Source organism: Diceros bicornis, chromosome 4, assembly GCF_020826845.1.
Source record: "Diceros bicornis minor isolate mBicDic1 chromosome 4, mDicBic1.mat.cur, whole genome shotgun sequence".
Classification (NCBI taxonomy): domain Eukaryota; kingdom Metazoa; phylum Chordata; class Mammalia; order Perissodactyla; family Rhinocerotidae; genus Diceros; species Diceros bicornis.
Window position 1 is genome coordinate 86373300 of NC_080743.1, and position 16429 is coordinate 86389728.

Genomic DNA, 16429 nt, shown 5'->3' on the forward strand with positions numbered 1-16429 from the left:
TGAGTAATTATTATCCAATTGGTCTTGCATTTATACGAAGCCTGAAAGTATTTTACAACCAAGAAATAAATCTGTTTTTATTGCCATAATTTTCCTACTTATTTATAACATCACTGCAACTAACTTCCTTCTTTCCCTCCTTCTTTCCTTCCTTCCCTGTCTCCCTCCCTTCCTTCCTTCCATTTCCTGCCTGGTAAAGAAAGGAAAAGCACATAACATTGTTGTGAGTTTCTAATAAAGTAACTGAAGCCAAAAAATTAGGACAGGTCAGAAAGAACTGAAATTACTTAGAAACAAAGGAAAACACACTTAGCTATTTAAAACATTCCAAACACTAAAAAGGGCTTGCCTGTTTTAATTGTGAAATATTAAAAGCAACAGATATATTCTAAGGTGTTTTTTTTTTTTATGTAGGCACATAAAAACACTGCTTAAAAGCTAAGTATTTTGAATGGAGAGAGAAAGCAAACTGCTTCAAGAAATGAGAAAGATGTAACATGAAGTGACTAGTATTACCATTGGAAGAGGATATTACTGGTCACCACAAAAAAGGTACCTAACACGACAGCCTTCAGGATTGATACCATTTTTAGTGCTAGAGGAGACCAGGGAGACGTCCAGGTAGATGATTAGCAATGCTATCGCCAAAAAGGACCTCTCCTTTAAAAAATTTCCCTCTCCTCCCATGGTCTTCAAATATTAAAAGATTTTGTCTATAAATCTAAATAAATGCCCATATCTTATTAAACAAAAATATGTAATAAAAAATAAAGAGCAATAAAGTAACTTACATCAGGTTTTCTGAAATACTGAAAATAGCTTCTGACTCCTCACGTGTGGAACCCTAAAGGTTGAGAATCAATTTGCTCATTTTACAAGCAAGTACATGGAGGCCTAGGAAGGTTAAATGGTAAACTTCTTCTAAAAAAACAATAAGGTCCAAAAATTCAAAATGTAATTGGTAGGTAATAGAATTGGTATGAAAATAAATATGCACATTTTGGTAGTATTCATTCTATGTTTTATTTGTTTGGTTTTTACAGCATTTTGTTTTGGTTATTGAAAGGTTTCAGTTAAGACTATATCACACTTTAAAAATCACCATTTTTAGCTATTAAATAGTTTGTGAGATGTAAGCGCGTGGAGGTGGGTTTATAAACCAAACTCTTGTATTATTTATTCACAGTTTTTCATGTACCCTAGTGTCTGAATATTGCAGTCTACAAGACAATCTGCCATGAAGAAGGCAGCTAAATAAGGAGAAAAATGATACCGTTTAGGACAATTGCCAAATTCTATTTCTGTCAATCATGTCTTCGTATTACCCATCACTGACCTGACAAAAAGTCAGTCTGGGGACTATCAATTTGTACCTACTCTGTGATGACATCAAGAGATGCACCCTAATGTCCCTGCCAATACACAGAGAAAAAGAAAGTCATTAAATCATAACCACCCCACACATTTTTTTTTGGGTGTGTGAGGAAGACCAGCCCTGAGCTAACATCCAATGCCAATCCTCCTCTTTTTTGCTGAGGAAGACTGGCCCTGGGCTAACATCCGTGCCCATCTTCCTCTACTTTATATGGGACAGACGCCATACCATGGCCTAACAAGCGGTGCATTGGTGTGCGTCGGGGTCCGAACCAGCAAATCCCGGGCCACAGAAGCGGAGCTTGCGCACTTAACTGCTTGCGCCACCAGGCCGGCCCCCGCCCCCACAACATTTTTAATAGTAAAAAGGCTAACATTACTTTTGAAAAGTAACCCAAGTCTAAGATACCACTTTTCAAACTGAGGGTCGTAATTCAATATGGGATCATGAAAGCAATTTAGTAGATCATAAATCAGTATTTAAAAAACTAAATAGAGGGGCCAGCCCCATGGCCTAGTGGTTAAGTGCACACACTCTGCTGCTGGCGGTCCAGGTCCGGATCCCGGTCGCACTGATACACCGCTTGTTAGGCCATGCTGTGGCAGCGCCCACATAAAATGGAGGAAGATTGGCACAGATGTTAGCTCAGGGCCAGTCTTCCTCACCAAAAAGAGGAGGATTGGCGTGGATGTTAGCTCAGGGCTGATCCTCCTCACAAAAAATAAATAAATAAAAAATAAATAAAAAATTAAATAGAAATAAGTATAGAAAATAGACTATATTACAAGTAGTAAGGATAAGTATTGTTTCATGAAAAAAATTTAATTATTTAAATATATTGCATATACATTTATAAATGCACACAAACATATAAAACATACATATCTGTATGTGTAATGGGTCATAATTTGTATGTAGTTTTTACTGTAACTCAAAATATAAAAAGTATGTATCTATTGTTAAGAGTAGATATTTTTCTTGTAAACCAAGAGGTGTTATCCATTCTTTATGATCTAAATTATCCATTTAGAGTTGGGCTTGGACAAAACCCTTCCAAAAAAAATCATAGTAAAAGAAAAATGCTAATAAACATGATCTTATATATTTTTCATTTGCAGCCTTAGATCATATTTAACAGCCTTTTCTCAGTTTAAACACTCTTTCCACTGAAAATGCCTTACTCTTTTAGTCTCCTCTTCCCCCTCTGCATGGCTGTCTTCTTATTCTCTGTCTACACTGCTAGTTCCTCTTTATCCTCCTACATCCTAATTGTGGAAATCATCTTTCTCCTTGAACATTGCAATTCCTTGTGTACATTTTTTCCTTGCTGAAAATCTATCCATTTGTATGGTTTCAAATAATATTGCTATTTTGTCTCTGCCTTCCAAGTGCTTGTAACATAGTGAAAAGGACATGCATATATGCCATGCCCTTTCAGGGCTCTGTATTTTTGCATAAACTGTTCCTTCTGCCTAGGAAAAAGTTCAGCCATAAACGAAAAATGAGGAGGAAGACATAAAGTAAAGATATTTGCTTCTTTTTGTTTATTTATTTTTTGTTTGAAAGGAGTGACTTGCTAAGGAGTCTAAACCAGTAAAGAGGGAAGTTAAAGATGCATTTATTCAATAATTCTTAGAGGAAATAATTATTGGAGCAAGGTCTTGAGGAGCTGCAATTCAGTGAGTAGTTGTAGAGATTTGCAATAGACTGAAGAGGGATATCTTTTCTACAAAGATGGGAGGAAAATAAGTAAGGGTAAGAATGCCTGTAGGTATTTTCGGGGGAGGGATGGCATATATCTCCATAAGTATTATACACCAACAGGAGTCAAAGGCCTTGATTTTTATTTGTAAAGTAGGAGGTGTAATGAGCATGATGGGAAGATGGTGAGGTCAGAGAATTCAAGAGAATGATGTAGGGTTTAGAAAAGCACTTTGGAGCATGGGAAGGGGCAATGATGAGAACCCATAGGCAGCTTTGAGGACATAATTAAAAATGCAACGATAGTAGTTCAAATTCATTCTGCTATATGATTTTTTTTTCCCAGCTGTCCAAAGCAGCCTGGGGATAGGCATGAAGAAGGTAAAAGGCTGAACTGGTCCACAACTGGAGTTTCACTAGGCAGAAGCAATACAAGGAAATGAGGGTAAAGGGATTAAAAAGCAAGGGACAACGGGAGTTAAAATGATGAATGGAGAAGCAAGTAATTCCAGGAGAGCCCTAATCAACTGGAACAGAATGAGAGAATCAAGGAACTTGAGCTCTGTGAGACGGAAAAACAGATGTTTAAAAGAGTAGGAGCGTAAACATATATAAAACACAAAATTTAGGGGGCCGGGCTGGTGGCATAGTGGCTAAGTTCGTGTGCTCTGCTTCGGCGCCCGGGGATTGCAGGTTCTGATCCCAGGCACAGACCTACGCACTGCTCGTCAAGCCAAGGTGTGGCGCCATCCAGCATAGAGAGTGGAGGATGGGCACAGATGTTGGCTCAGTGCCAATCTTCCTCAGCGGGGGAAAAAAAAAATTTTAAAGGGTCAGACATAAATAAATAGGCATCGTAATGTTTTCCTCTCAATTTCAATAGCATCTTGCAGATAACACTCTGGAGACTGTGCTCTAGAGAGAGAGATAGGAGTGTTCCATGCAATGGAAAGGCATAAAACCGACATAATTAATAAGCTGGAACTGTCTAATACAGCTCTGAGAGAAATATCAAATCAAGTTTCTGACTCTTTAAAGCTTTGCACTGGGCTACAGTGAAGCTCTATCAAGGTACTGCTTCACACTGAGGTCCTGCAAGAGAATCTAGGCAATGATAACATAAGGCTTGAATATCAAGATACCAGATGCATTCCTACCTCAGCTAAGAAAATACCGTGTAAGTGCAGTATAGCTAGGGAAACAAGCCCCAATTTTAAAATGACGATTAGAAGTTAAAACAGTGACACGGAAGAGTTTCTCCTACCTTAGCAGCAGAAACTGTCTCTTGTGTGTTGTACCAAAAAGTACTCACCTGAATAAAATGTGTTGATTTTGGCAAGTTCTTTTTCACAGGTTTGGAAAAATTTTTCTTCAAACTTGGCAAAATATCTCTTTACTGTGTCCTCATCTGTAACTGAAAGCAAAGAAAACAATAAATTTAACGTCCAAAGGCCAATTAGGAAAACTAGAAAAATAAAATTTAAAGATACTACTCTTAGTCTTCAAAATGACAAGAATATACGTATTTCTCTGAAAAAATGAATGGTGAGTCATATTAAGAAAAAGACTAATCAAAGTTCTCTTCACAGGAACATAATCATTTTGTAATTGAATGAGACTCTCTAAATCTCTACTATAATAAATCTATGGTGATGGAGAAAATAAGTGTTGTAAGACTTCAGAAAAGGAAGACACTACTGTAGACAGAGGTGATCAAGGAAGATTCAAGGTGTTGGGAGTTGAGGTGAGTAGGATACAGCAAGAGAGTAGATTAAATATTTCAGGGAGAAAAAAATGCAACATAAAATAAAGACATGAATATGTAATATGTTTCTGGAAAAATGAGTTGATTGTTCTAACTATATTAAATTGCTATCTATTCATTTTTACTTTAGCTGCATCAGACACAGACAAAAAGATACCGACTGATGATTATAAATTAGATATTCCAAACCTTCAATTGCTGGGTAGGAACATAAATGAGTTGAGCAAGTGGGTGATTGTGCAAGTGTAGTGATAAATGACAACTGACCCCTTCAGGGTAAGAAGTGGTATGGATTCTGGCAAACTGGAGAGCACATGCCCATCTAGTTTAGTTGCTGCCATGTGGTGATATGGAGCCCAGGTTGTCAGATCTTCCAATTTTTCAGAAGAAGCCATAAATCTAGATATTTTAAAAACACTATGTGAGCCAATCAATACATGTCTCTGCAGGTTAGTCCACTTTGTGAGTTCTGTCATGTAGCATACCGATTTACTGAATCCTATAAGTACAGATATATGTAGTTTCAGGAAGCCCCAAGCCTAAAAGGGTATGTAAAAGGGTATGTTTCTTGCCCAAGTGAGATATGACTAGATTCTAGATGCTAATCATAATAGAGAACTATCCTATTTCTGGATCTCTGGAGCACTCTAAGCTTGAAATGTCTAGAAAAAGTATAGGTTCTTTTATGTCCCCTATAAGCTCCAAATCTTAGTGCAATCCCAGAAACCCTTAAATAATTCACCTGTCCAAGAATAAGTGAAATGGTATTTCCCTGAGTAATATGCAACACACACACACACACACACACATTCATTCATAGTACCAAAAATATTTTAAAGAAAAACAAAAGCTTAAAATGAAGTTTTAAAAAGCATGTCAAACCTATTAAACAACACAAATGTAAAAAAATTAGCACTACACAAACTCTTAACTTTTATTTATATATATTCACTTCCCTATCTCTTATGCTTTAGAACAGATAATGCAGGATTCTATTGATTTTGTAGTAAACAAGGGATGGCCACTTTAAGTCCCTCATGTAAGCTCAGCAATTTAGGTACAATAAAGGCTACAGCTGCCACAGGCCACTGAGAATTATTTTTTCACAGTGTAAAGCAGGTCAAAGCTTTTATTTAAGCTGACCTTGATTTAAAGATGCCTCGTGGTAACAGATGCTGCTCTTATAATAGCATCTAGCTATAGATGATTTAAAATAAGAGTAACATGTTATTCTACTAATTACCTACTTTTTAAATTTTTTTATTTTATTCTCTATTGTATTGTTAGGAGAGAAAACACAAAAGCAAAAAAGGGGTTTGGTCATATTTACTTTGCTTCTCCATTAACAGACAATTTTCATTAACATAAAGTGATGGAAAAAAACAAAGCTGTTCAGCAAAGTGATTTAAACATAGATTCTGTTTTAAAAATAATTTTCACATATATGAATACTTATATAGAGGTTCCATATTCAGCAACATGAACTATTTAAAATATTACTAAGCACACAGAAACAAAAAAGATCTAAGCCTCTCAGAAACTAAAACATATGTAATAAATTTTATGTATTAAAGCATGAACATTCTACCCATGAATCAATCTTGTATGAATTCTTCATTTTCTCGATTTAGAGAATGTTTTATCTAAAATACCAGCAATCTGTTATCTAGTTTTCTAGTTCACATGTAACTCAGCCACAAATCAGAAGAGGGTAGAGTAAGGTTATAGCAACACCAGGAAGTAACAGCAAACAGAGAGAAAAGAAGAAAAAAATTGTAGATAAAAATAGCTGAGCCAGCCCAATGGCTTAGTGGTTAACTTTGCGCACTCTGCTTTGGCGGCCGGGGGTTCACAGGTGCAGATCTCAGGCAAGGACCTACACATTGCTCATCAAGTCATCCTGTGGCGCCATCCCATATACAAAATAGAGGAAGATGGGCACAGATGTTAGCTCAGGGCTAATCTTCCTCAGTAAAAAGAGGAAGATTGGTAACAGATGTTAGCTCAGGGTCACTCTTCCTCACCAAAAAAAAAAAAAAAAAAAGTAAGAGTAGCTGTGTGAAATAAATGAAGGAAAATGTTCTTGTCATCTCAAATTTCAAAAGACATAGTAATCTACTGTAATCAGAAGTACCCTATTGGTAAAGGAATTAAAAAAACACAACAAAAAGAACAGAATAGAAAGTTTAGAAATAGATCTACATATAGAGACTTAGATAAGATAAAGAGGGCTTCAAATCAGTGAGAAAGAATGGACTATATAACAAATAGGATTGAGTCAATTGGCCATCCATTTAAATAAGCTCCAAATGGTGTTAAAGAAACAATATTATAAAACATTACAAAAAAATTTAAGTAACTCTACCTGGGGACGGGCTTCCTAAACACTACACAAAACAGAGGCCATAAAGGAAATAACTGACAATCTCGCAAAATGAAAAATCTGCACTTCACAAGATACAATAAGCAAAGTTAAAAGACAAACAACAGACATGGAAAACATATCTGCAACATTTAAAATAAAATGCAAAATACATTTTAAAAAATTCTTACAAATCAATATTAAAGATAGTCCATAAGAAAAATGGGCAAATTAGAGCAATTCATGGAAAAATACAAATGGCCAATGAACAAATGAAAGGATGCTCAACATCCCAGATATCAGATAAATGCTACTTTAAAATAACGGAATATAACTTTTCAACCATCGATTGGAAGCAATTTTAAAATACTGATGTTATTTTGGGGATGGTGAAGGTAACTAAACACTCTCACTCCCTGCTGGTGGGAATATAAATTTTCCTTTTAGGAAGACAATCAGACAGTAGCTATCAAAATTTTCAGTGTATTCAATCCCACATGTAGGAAATATACTGTAAAGGAATCTCTGCATAAATGGATATATCTGCAAGGATGTGTATGCACCATTATTTTTAATAATGACAAAGAAAAAAAAGTGCTGTCCAACAAAAGGAGAATAGTTAAATAAATTACTATAATATCATATAACACTATGCAGCCATTTAAAAAATGATATACATACATCCTGATATATATGAAAATCCCAAGACATATTGCTGAGGAAAAAGTTTAAATAACAGAATATGTACAGCATGATCTCATTTATGAAAAAATGTGTGCATAAATTAATATTCATATGTACATTCATAGAAAGAAGATTGGAACAATGCATGTTGAACTGTTAACTATGGTTATCTCCTTTGAAAGAGGAGTAGGTATGATTCTCACATTTTGCTATCTACACTTATTGTATTGTTTGAATCCATTACCACAAAATGTATTCATGAAGGATAAATAAATTATATTGTATAAATAAAGGATATTATTAACTGGAAGAAAGAAAGAAACATGTCACATCCAAATCTTTAAATTATACATAGTAAAACCTAACAAGCGTAGCTATTTGAAAAGAGTATCTATATCAGAATTTAGAGGTACACAGAATGATTAAGCCTTTCAACTTCAGTTATGAGTTGGTAGAATGCTGATTTACAGAACATCAATTTCTATTATAAGATGCTTCCTATAACCTATCTGATGAAACAGTAACTCTAAATTGGAGAAACAGAGAATTTCCATGTTCAGAAATCAACTAGCCCAATTCCCTTGATTTATAGGTAAGGAAATACAGGTGTAGAGAGCCTAAATAACATGAGGGTTTTTTTACCCAGTAACAATGTAAGTTTTATAGAGACTCAACTGTATTTTCTTATTATAAAATAAAGAATATCAAAGTGACTACTATGTATTACACGGGTGTTATGGACTGAATTGTGCCCCCGCCCCCATCAAATTTATGTCTTGAATCTCTAAGCCCCAATGTGACTGTATTTGGAAATAGGGCCTTTGAGGAGGTAATGAAGGTTAAACGAGGTCATAAAGGTGAGGCCTTATTCCAATAAGACTGGTGTCCTTATTAGAAGAAGATGACCAAAATGACACCTCATGCCTATCAGAATGGCCATCATCAAAGAGACAAGAGATAACAAATGCTGGTGTGGATGCAGAAAAAAGGGAACACTGTGCACTGTTGGTGGGAATGTACTGTAAATTGGTGCAGCCCCTATGGAAAACAGTATGGAGGTTACTCAAAAAATTAAAAATAAAACTACAAAATGATCCAGCAATTCCAATTCTGGGAATATATCCAAAGCAAATGAAAACACTAACTTGAAAAGATACCTGCACCCCCATGTTCACAGCAGCATTATTTACAATAGCCAAGACACGGAAACAACCTAAGTGTCCATTGATAAATGAATGGATACAGAAGTTGTGGCATATATACAATGGAATATTATTCAGCCATAAAAAATGAGGAAATCCTACTATTTATGACAACATGGATGGACTCTGAAGGTATTAAGTGAAATAAGTCAGACAGAGAAAGAAAATTACTGTGTTATGGGAGCTCAAAATTGGCCACTCAAATATATCTCTTTACTTTGATTATTTTCTCTGAAAGAAACTTTAATCTTCCCCCAAATTTAGGCCTAAAAGTGACAGACTGGGAGGGCTCTTGCTAAACCCATTCTTTTCAAAGTTCTGTTTACCAAAACAATTACATTTATAAGGGAAATCTCCATTTGTAATATCTCTCTGTACTGGGAAACTCTCTGAAAACTCTTTTCAGTATGGAAGGAGAGGACTTAAATCTACCTACTCTTGTTTACTGTGCTTTTCCGTAATCTCGCATAATTGACTTCCCCACCCCCAACATCCTCCTTTGTCTTTAGCTGAAGATAGTATTTAAGATGAGAACCTCTGCCATTTAGTTGAGAAACTCAGTTTCCCTGGTTTCTCCCATGTATACATGTTATTAAACTTTGATTTTCTCCTGCTAACCTGTCTTTTAATTATTTGGCCAGCCATAAGAACCTTAAGGGAAACGCAGATGGGGATTCTCCCTCTTCCCCAACAGTATGATCTCACTTATATGTGGAATCTAAAAAACAAAAAACAAACTCATAGAAAAGATCAGATTTGTGATTACCAGAGGCAGGGGGTGGGGGAAGGGGGAATTTAAGGAAGGTGATCAAAAGGTACAAACTTCCAGTTATAAGATAAATAAGTACTAGGGATCTAATGTACAACATGATGACTATAATTAACACTGCTGTATGATATATAGAAAAGTTGTTAAGAGAGTAGATCCTAAGAGTTCTCATCACAAGGAGAAATTCTTTTCTTTTTATTGTACCTATATGAAATGATGGATGTTAACTAAACCAACTAAACCTACTGTGGCAATCAGTTCATAATATATATAAATTAAATCATCATACTTTACACCTTAAACTTGTACAATGATGTATGCCAATTATTTCTCAATAGAACTGGAAAAAAAATATTTAAAAAAAGAAGAAGAAGAGGGGGAAGATACATCAGAAACACCCCTCTCTTTCCCTCTCCCCCTCTCTCCTCCCGCACATACACACTCAGGAAAGGCCATGTTAGAAATAGCAAGAAGGCCCTCTGCAAGCCAGAAAGAGGGGCCTCACTAGAAAAGCCAGCACCTTGATTTTGCATTTAATGCTTCCAGAACTGTAAGAACATAAATTTTTATTGTTTAAGCCACCTAGTCTGCGGTATTGTTAGGGCAGCCCTAGCAAAATAATACAATGGACTTAAATTGTCCTGAATTCAATAATTAGTCACAAATGACTAAGCCTAGTTCAAAGAAAGCTAGCATAAATAAGTGCAAATCTTAGCAAGATACATCAACAATTATAAGATTAGCATCAACAGAAAAGAAGGAAGACAAGGGGGTGAAAAAAATCCAGAATTGGTGAAGAATGACCCAGAGAACAGTGCTGGAGAGAACCCTTTGCTCTGAGTTAAATGAATATTAGTCAGTCATACTAAAGAGAGAGAGACAGACAGAATGACGGAGAGGTTTGTCATTTCTATTATGGTCTTATCTTTTATTTCACACTGGTGGATGACAGACAATTTCTTTTTCACCCACCCCCGTAAATTACTAAGTTACTAGCAAATGACTCTAAGATTACTAATCAAGGTAAAATATTCCTACTGCATAGCAACCACCAACAATTGCTTTTTACAGTAATTTTCAGGAATATTTTTATTTGATACCAAAAGTGTCATCTTACTTTCACAAGCAATCTCTCAAAACCCAACTCTTTAAAACCACTATTAACTCTTTCAAATATCTTTTATGTTCCATTCAAATTTTTATTACTACTTTCAATTTTCTTAATTTCCAGATCTGTGAGATATCGAAGGTAGACATTATATCATTTTTATCCTTATAGATCCTATGCTCAACATAATGTCTGATACACAGTATGTGCTCCATATATTATTTTTTTGAATTTTAAATGTTGAAACAATGTTAATAATTTTTATAAAAATTATGATATTTTAATAACATTTTCTTAAAAACTCCAACAAAAGGATATTCACTCACAAAAGAATGAAATTGCAACCCTACCTCACACCATATACAAAAATTGTCTAAATGGATCAAAGATTTAAATGTAAAAGCTAAAACTATAAAATTCTCAAAAGAAAACAAGCATAAATCACGATCTTAGATGAGGCAATGGTTTCTTAGATATGATACCAAAAGCATAAGTGATTTAAGAAAAACCTGATGAACCGGACTTCATCAAAATTAAAAACTTTTGTGTTTAAAAGGGCACTATTAAGAAAAAGACAACCATATAATGGGAGAAAATATCTGCAGACTATATATCTGATAAGGGTCTAGTATCTAGAATATATAACTTCTTAGAACTCAACAATAAAAAAGACAAATAACCCAACTAAAAAATGGGCAAAGAATCTTAATAGACACTTCTCCAAAAAAGAAACACAAATGGCCAATAAGCACATGAAAACATTTCAATATCATCAATCATTAGGGAAATGTAAATCAAAACCACAATGCCACTTCATACCCAGTAGGATAGCTATAATAAAAAAAGAGACAATAACAAGTGTCGGCAAGGATGAGAAACTGGAACTCTCATATACTGCTGGTGAGAACGTAAAATGGTGCAGGTACTCTGGAAAACTGTTTGGCAGTTCCCCCAAAAATTAAATAAAGAGTTACCATATGATCCAGCAATTCTACTTCTAGGTATATACCCAAGATAAGTGAAAACATATGTTTATACAAAAACTTATACACGAATGTCCATAGCAGCGTTATTAATAATAGCCCCAAAGTGGAAATAATCCAAGTGTCTATCAACTGATAAATGGACAAAACATATGAGAAGTATTATTACATGCTAAAGCATGAATGAACCTTGAAAACATTATGCAAAGAAGCCAGACACTAAAGACCACATATTGTATAATTCCCTTTATATAAAATATCCGGAACAGGCAAATCCATAGAGACAGAAAGTAGGTTAGTGATTGGCAGGGGCTGAGGGAAGGGGGAATGGGGAGTGACGAAAATGTTCTGGTATTAGATAATGGTGATTGTGGTACAACCTTGCAAATGTATTAGGAACCACTGAACTATACACTTTAAAAGGGTGAATTTTATGGTATCTGAATTATATCTCAATAAAAATATATATTTTAACACCAAGTTTAACCTTATAACAGAAACACTGATAAATTTTTTTTAAAAGATTTTATTTATTTATTCCCCCCCCCAAAGCCCCAGTAGATAGCTGTATGTCATAGCTGCACATCCTTCTAGTTGCTGTATGTGGGACGCGGCCTCAGCATGGCCGGAGAAGCGGAGCGTCGGTGTGCCCCGGGGATCCCAACCCGGTGTGCGCCCAGGATCCGAACCCAGGCCGCCAGCAGCGGAGCGCGCACTTAACCGCTAAGCCACGGGGCTGGCCCTGAAACACTGATAAATTAAAGCCTATTCATTTATTTATTCAACAAATAATTATTGTGACTATCAGATGTTAGGCTCTGTGCTAAATGCTGGGGATACAATGATGAATAAGATAAAAGTGGCTTCTGCCCTCACAGAATTTGCATTCTAGTGATTGAGGCAGAAAGAAACCAACAGAAATAAACAAACAAAGAATTACAAACTGAAAGGTGTTGTGAAGGCAATAAACAGGGTACTGAGATAGACGGTAGGTACTGGAATGATGACTATCCTTTTTGGCAGGGTAAGAGATGGTCAGAAAAGATCTCTCCTTAGGAGATGACATTTAATCTGAAACCTGAACCTAAAGGATAAGAAACAGCAAGTGCAAAATAATTCCCCACAGAGAGAACAGCAAATTAGGAAAGAAACTGGGGTGCCTGCGGATCTGAAAGCAGGTCACAATGAGACTGACAGCACGTAGTGATAGGAGTTAAGGTTAGGTAGGTAGGCAAATGCCTTTACAAATGGAAAGGCCCAGTTAAGGAGTTGGGATTTTATTCTAAGTACAACGGAAAGTACTGAAGAGTTTCAAGGAGGAGTCTAAAAAGTAGGGGGGAAAAGGTAGAACTAGAACCCTGCCCTGGTGGGCTAGTGGTTAAGTTCAGCACACTCTGCTTCTGTGGCCCAGGTTCAGTTCTTAGGCACAGACCTACACCACTCAGCAGCTATGCTGTGGCAGCAACACACAAACAAAATAACAGAAGACTGGAAAGGGGTGTTAGCTCAGGGTGAATCTTCCTCAGCAAAAAAAAAAAGTAGAATTAGTTTAGTTTTACTAAATGATAATTTAAAATAGCATTTCCTAGGACATTAGGTATGTGAATGAAGAAGGAGGAGAAGAATTCCAAGAAATTCAAATAAGTTTGGGAAATATGAGTATAAACAGAGTTAAACTGGTTTCTTTAAGGTAATAGTTCTCAATTAGGGCCAATTTTGCCTCCCAGGGGGCATATGACAATATCTGGAGGCATCTTTGGTTGTCACAACTGGGAAGGTATTACTGGAGTCTAATGGACAGAGGGCAGGGATGCTGCTAAACATCTTACAATGCCCAGAACATCCTCCTCTCTCTCTCCTCCACCTCAACAAAGAATTATCCAATCTAAAATGTCAACAGTCCCAAGGTTGAAACTCTGCTTTAAGTCAAAAGCAGCTTTAATATGCTAATATACATTGCTATTATGAGAAGGAGATATAGTATTATTGTGTTTCCCAAAGTCATTTATAAGAATACAATCCTTCTTGGGGATGGAAGGGGAAATAGCAGGGGGAAGATGGAGAAGAGGGTAGTGAGTATTTATTAAAATTTCCAGGAACATTATTCTGTGGAACACTATTTTGAGAGGCACTAACTTTAATATCACCATCACGTGTTTCCATTTTTGCTATATTCCATATGCAATAGTTTCTATGACTTCTTAGTTTCTCAAAAAGTACTCATAAATCAGAGAGCTGATGAATAAAAATTAACATGTGACTAGGTTCCATCAAATAGAGGAAGACTATATAGCACTATTAGTTTCATGCTTTTAGGAAAAAAAAGGTGTTTTGGGTTTTTTTTTAACGTGTGATTTACAAATTAGGAATAAATAACTTGAAATTCTATTTTTTCCCAAATGCTACTTCATCAACAGATGGGTGAATTATATAAAGCATATGGCAAAGAAGATTTTAAACATAAAAAATGTTACTGTAAAATCATTGGTGTAGTAGAAATAGATCTAATCGGGAGTCATTCATTCAACAAATATTAAGTCCCTCCTATGCACCAGGCAGTGAGGCAGGTGCTAGGGATACAATGATAAAATACACATAAACTCTGCCCTCAGAGATCACACTCTACCTGAGGCAACAGATTTTAATCAAATAATTACACAAATATACAAACTGTAATATGGGTTTTGAAGAAAAAAGCAAAGATGAGAAAAAACAGCAATGGGACCTATCCAGTCTGCAAGGACTAGGGGGAGGGGAGGTGTGGGAGTCTTCATCAAAGTGTCACTTAAGATGAAATCTGAAGGATAAGTAGGCATTTGACAGAGCAGTAAAAGCGCTCCAAGCAGCAAGAATAGCATATAACAAGATGCTGTAGAAAGAAAGGAGCATGGTACATTTGAGAAACTGAAGAGGCCTGTGTGACTGAAATCCAGGGAGCAAGGGGGACACTGGTGGCAGTTAAAGACTACACAGGCAAGCAGAGGCCTGATCAGTTAGGGCCTTGGCAGAACAAAGGACTAGCTTTTTTTCTATGATCAACGAGACATCGCTAAAGGATTTGCAGCAGAGGAATAACTGTGATCAGACATGCTTTGTAAATGAGGGGATGTGGGGAGACCAATCAGATGTAGTATAGTAGATATCAAGTGAGTGATCATGATAGTCTGAACTTGAGTGAAGGTACTGGAGACAGTGAAAGAAGCAAAGAAATCCAAGAGAGATTCTGGAGGCAAAATCAATAGATTTTAGTGACAGACCGGATATGGTTCTGTTGCCAACTACCTGTATCAGTTTGAGGAAGTGACTCTCGGGCTCTGTGTTTTCTCTTTGACAAATGAGGGCATTTCAACAGGAAATCTCTAAGTCTTCCTTTAGCTCCAAATTTCATATCCCATAATTAAAGCTACTAATTTCTGCAAAATGATTCTGCATCCAACTAGGCCTAAGTGGTCCTAAATAAGATTTTCTGATCTATCTTGAGGTTTCATCATATGAGGTTTAACTAAATGTGCTTTTAAAATAGTCCTGGGAGAACAACAACAAAAAATTATTTTAATTCACAATAGAGACATGTAACTGAGATGAAGTTAATCTCACTGGAGCTAGCTCTGATACAACTGAAACTATTTATCACCCCAATGAATATTTACCTAATGTCTGCTAGGAAAAAATACCAATAAATGAAGTAGCAATAAATAATTCCAACAAGGGCAAAATTCAATAGGAAAACAACAGGTATACACCAGTGTTTTCAAGTGCTTTTGCTCTTGTAATCTCTGCAAGAATTTTGAAAAAGTAGCTTGCATATTTTTAAGTTATGACAAAAGATTTTGAATACATTTAAATAGTTATTATCAACGTAACTTCTGGTGCACTGTAATTATTTGCATTTTAAAACAAAACAACATTATTTTAACTGTAACTAGTGGAATTTAAATGTCATAGCAATATGATAACCACCATCATTCATTATCAAATACATAAATAAGTTCTTCATTAATAGTCGGAAATTTCACAACATTTTGGTTTCTTCTTGAACTTGTATTTCCATGCTACATTACATTACATAATTTATTCTAATATATTTTTAGGTTTAAAAGTCATTTATTGATCATTCTAGCATACTTCCTAGCCATTAAATGTATATAAACTAAAATTTAAATACAAAAACTTTCCTAACCATAAAAATCTGAATATTAAAATTGAGCTATCATTACAATTATTAGAACATACTACATCAATACAATATAAATATGCAATAAACTGTGATAAATATTAAACATAAAAAGTAAAATATTATTGAGAATTTGAAAATAAATCTCATATTTAAATGGGTAGAGCTTTTCCTCCCAATTAGTTCATAATATCCATTGATAAATATTACATTACTGCTAGAATGATAAATATTACATTATTTGCTAGCATGATGAATGCTACATTATTTGCTAGAATATTATGAATATTGTAGAATGAGACAATT

At 35.4% G+C, this 16429-nt stretch overlaps 1 protein-coding gene across 1 annotated transcript in view; it reads right to left on the reverse strand.

Annotated features, from left to right (window-relative positions):
* XPR1 (xenotropic and polytropic retrovirus receptor 1) overlaps positions 1 to 16429 on the reverse strand; it is a 210112-nt gene that overhangs the window by 86827 nt on the left and 106856 nt on the right. The window contains exon 3 of the mRNA XM_058539935.1: positions 4389 to 4490. Within this exon, the coding sequence (XP_058395918.1) occupies positions 4389 to 4490 (102 nt within the window). The remainder of the gene's footprint in view (positions 1 to 4388; positions 4491 to 16429) is intronic.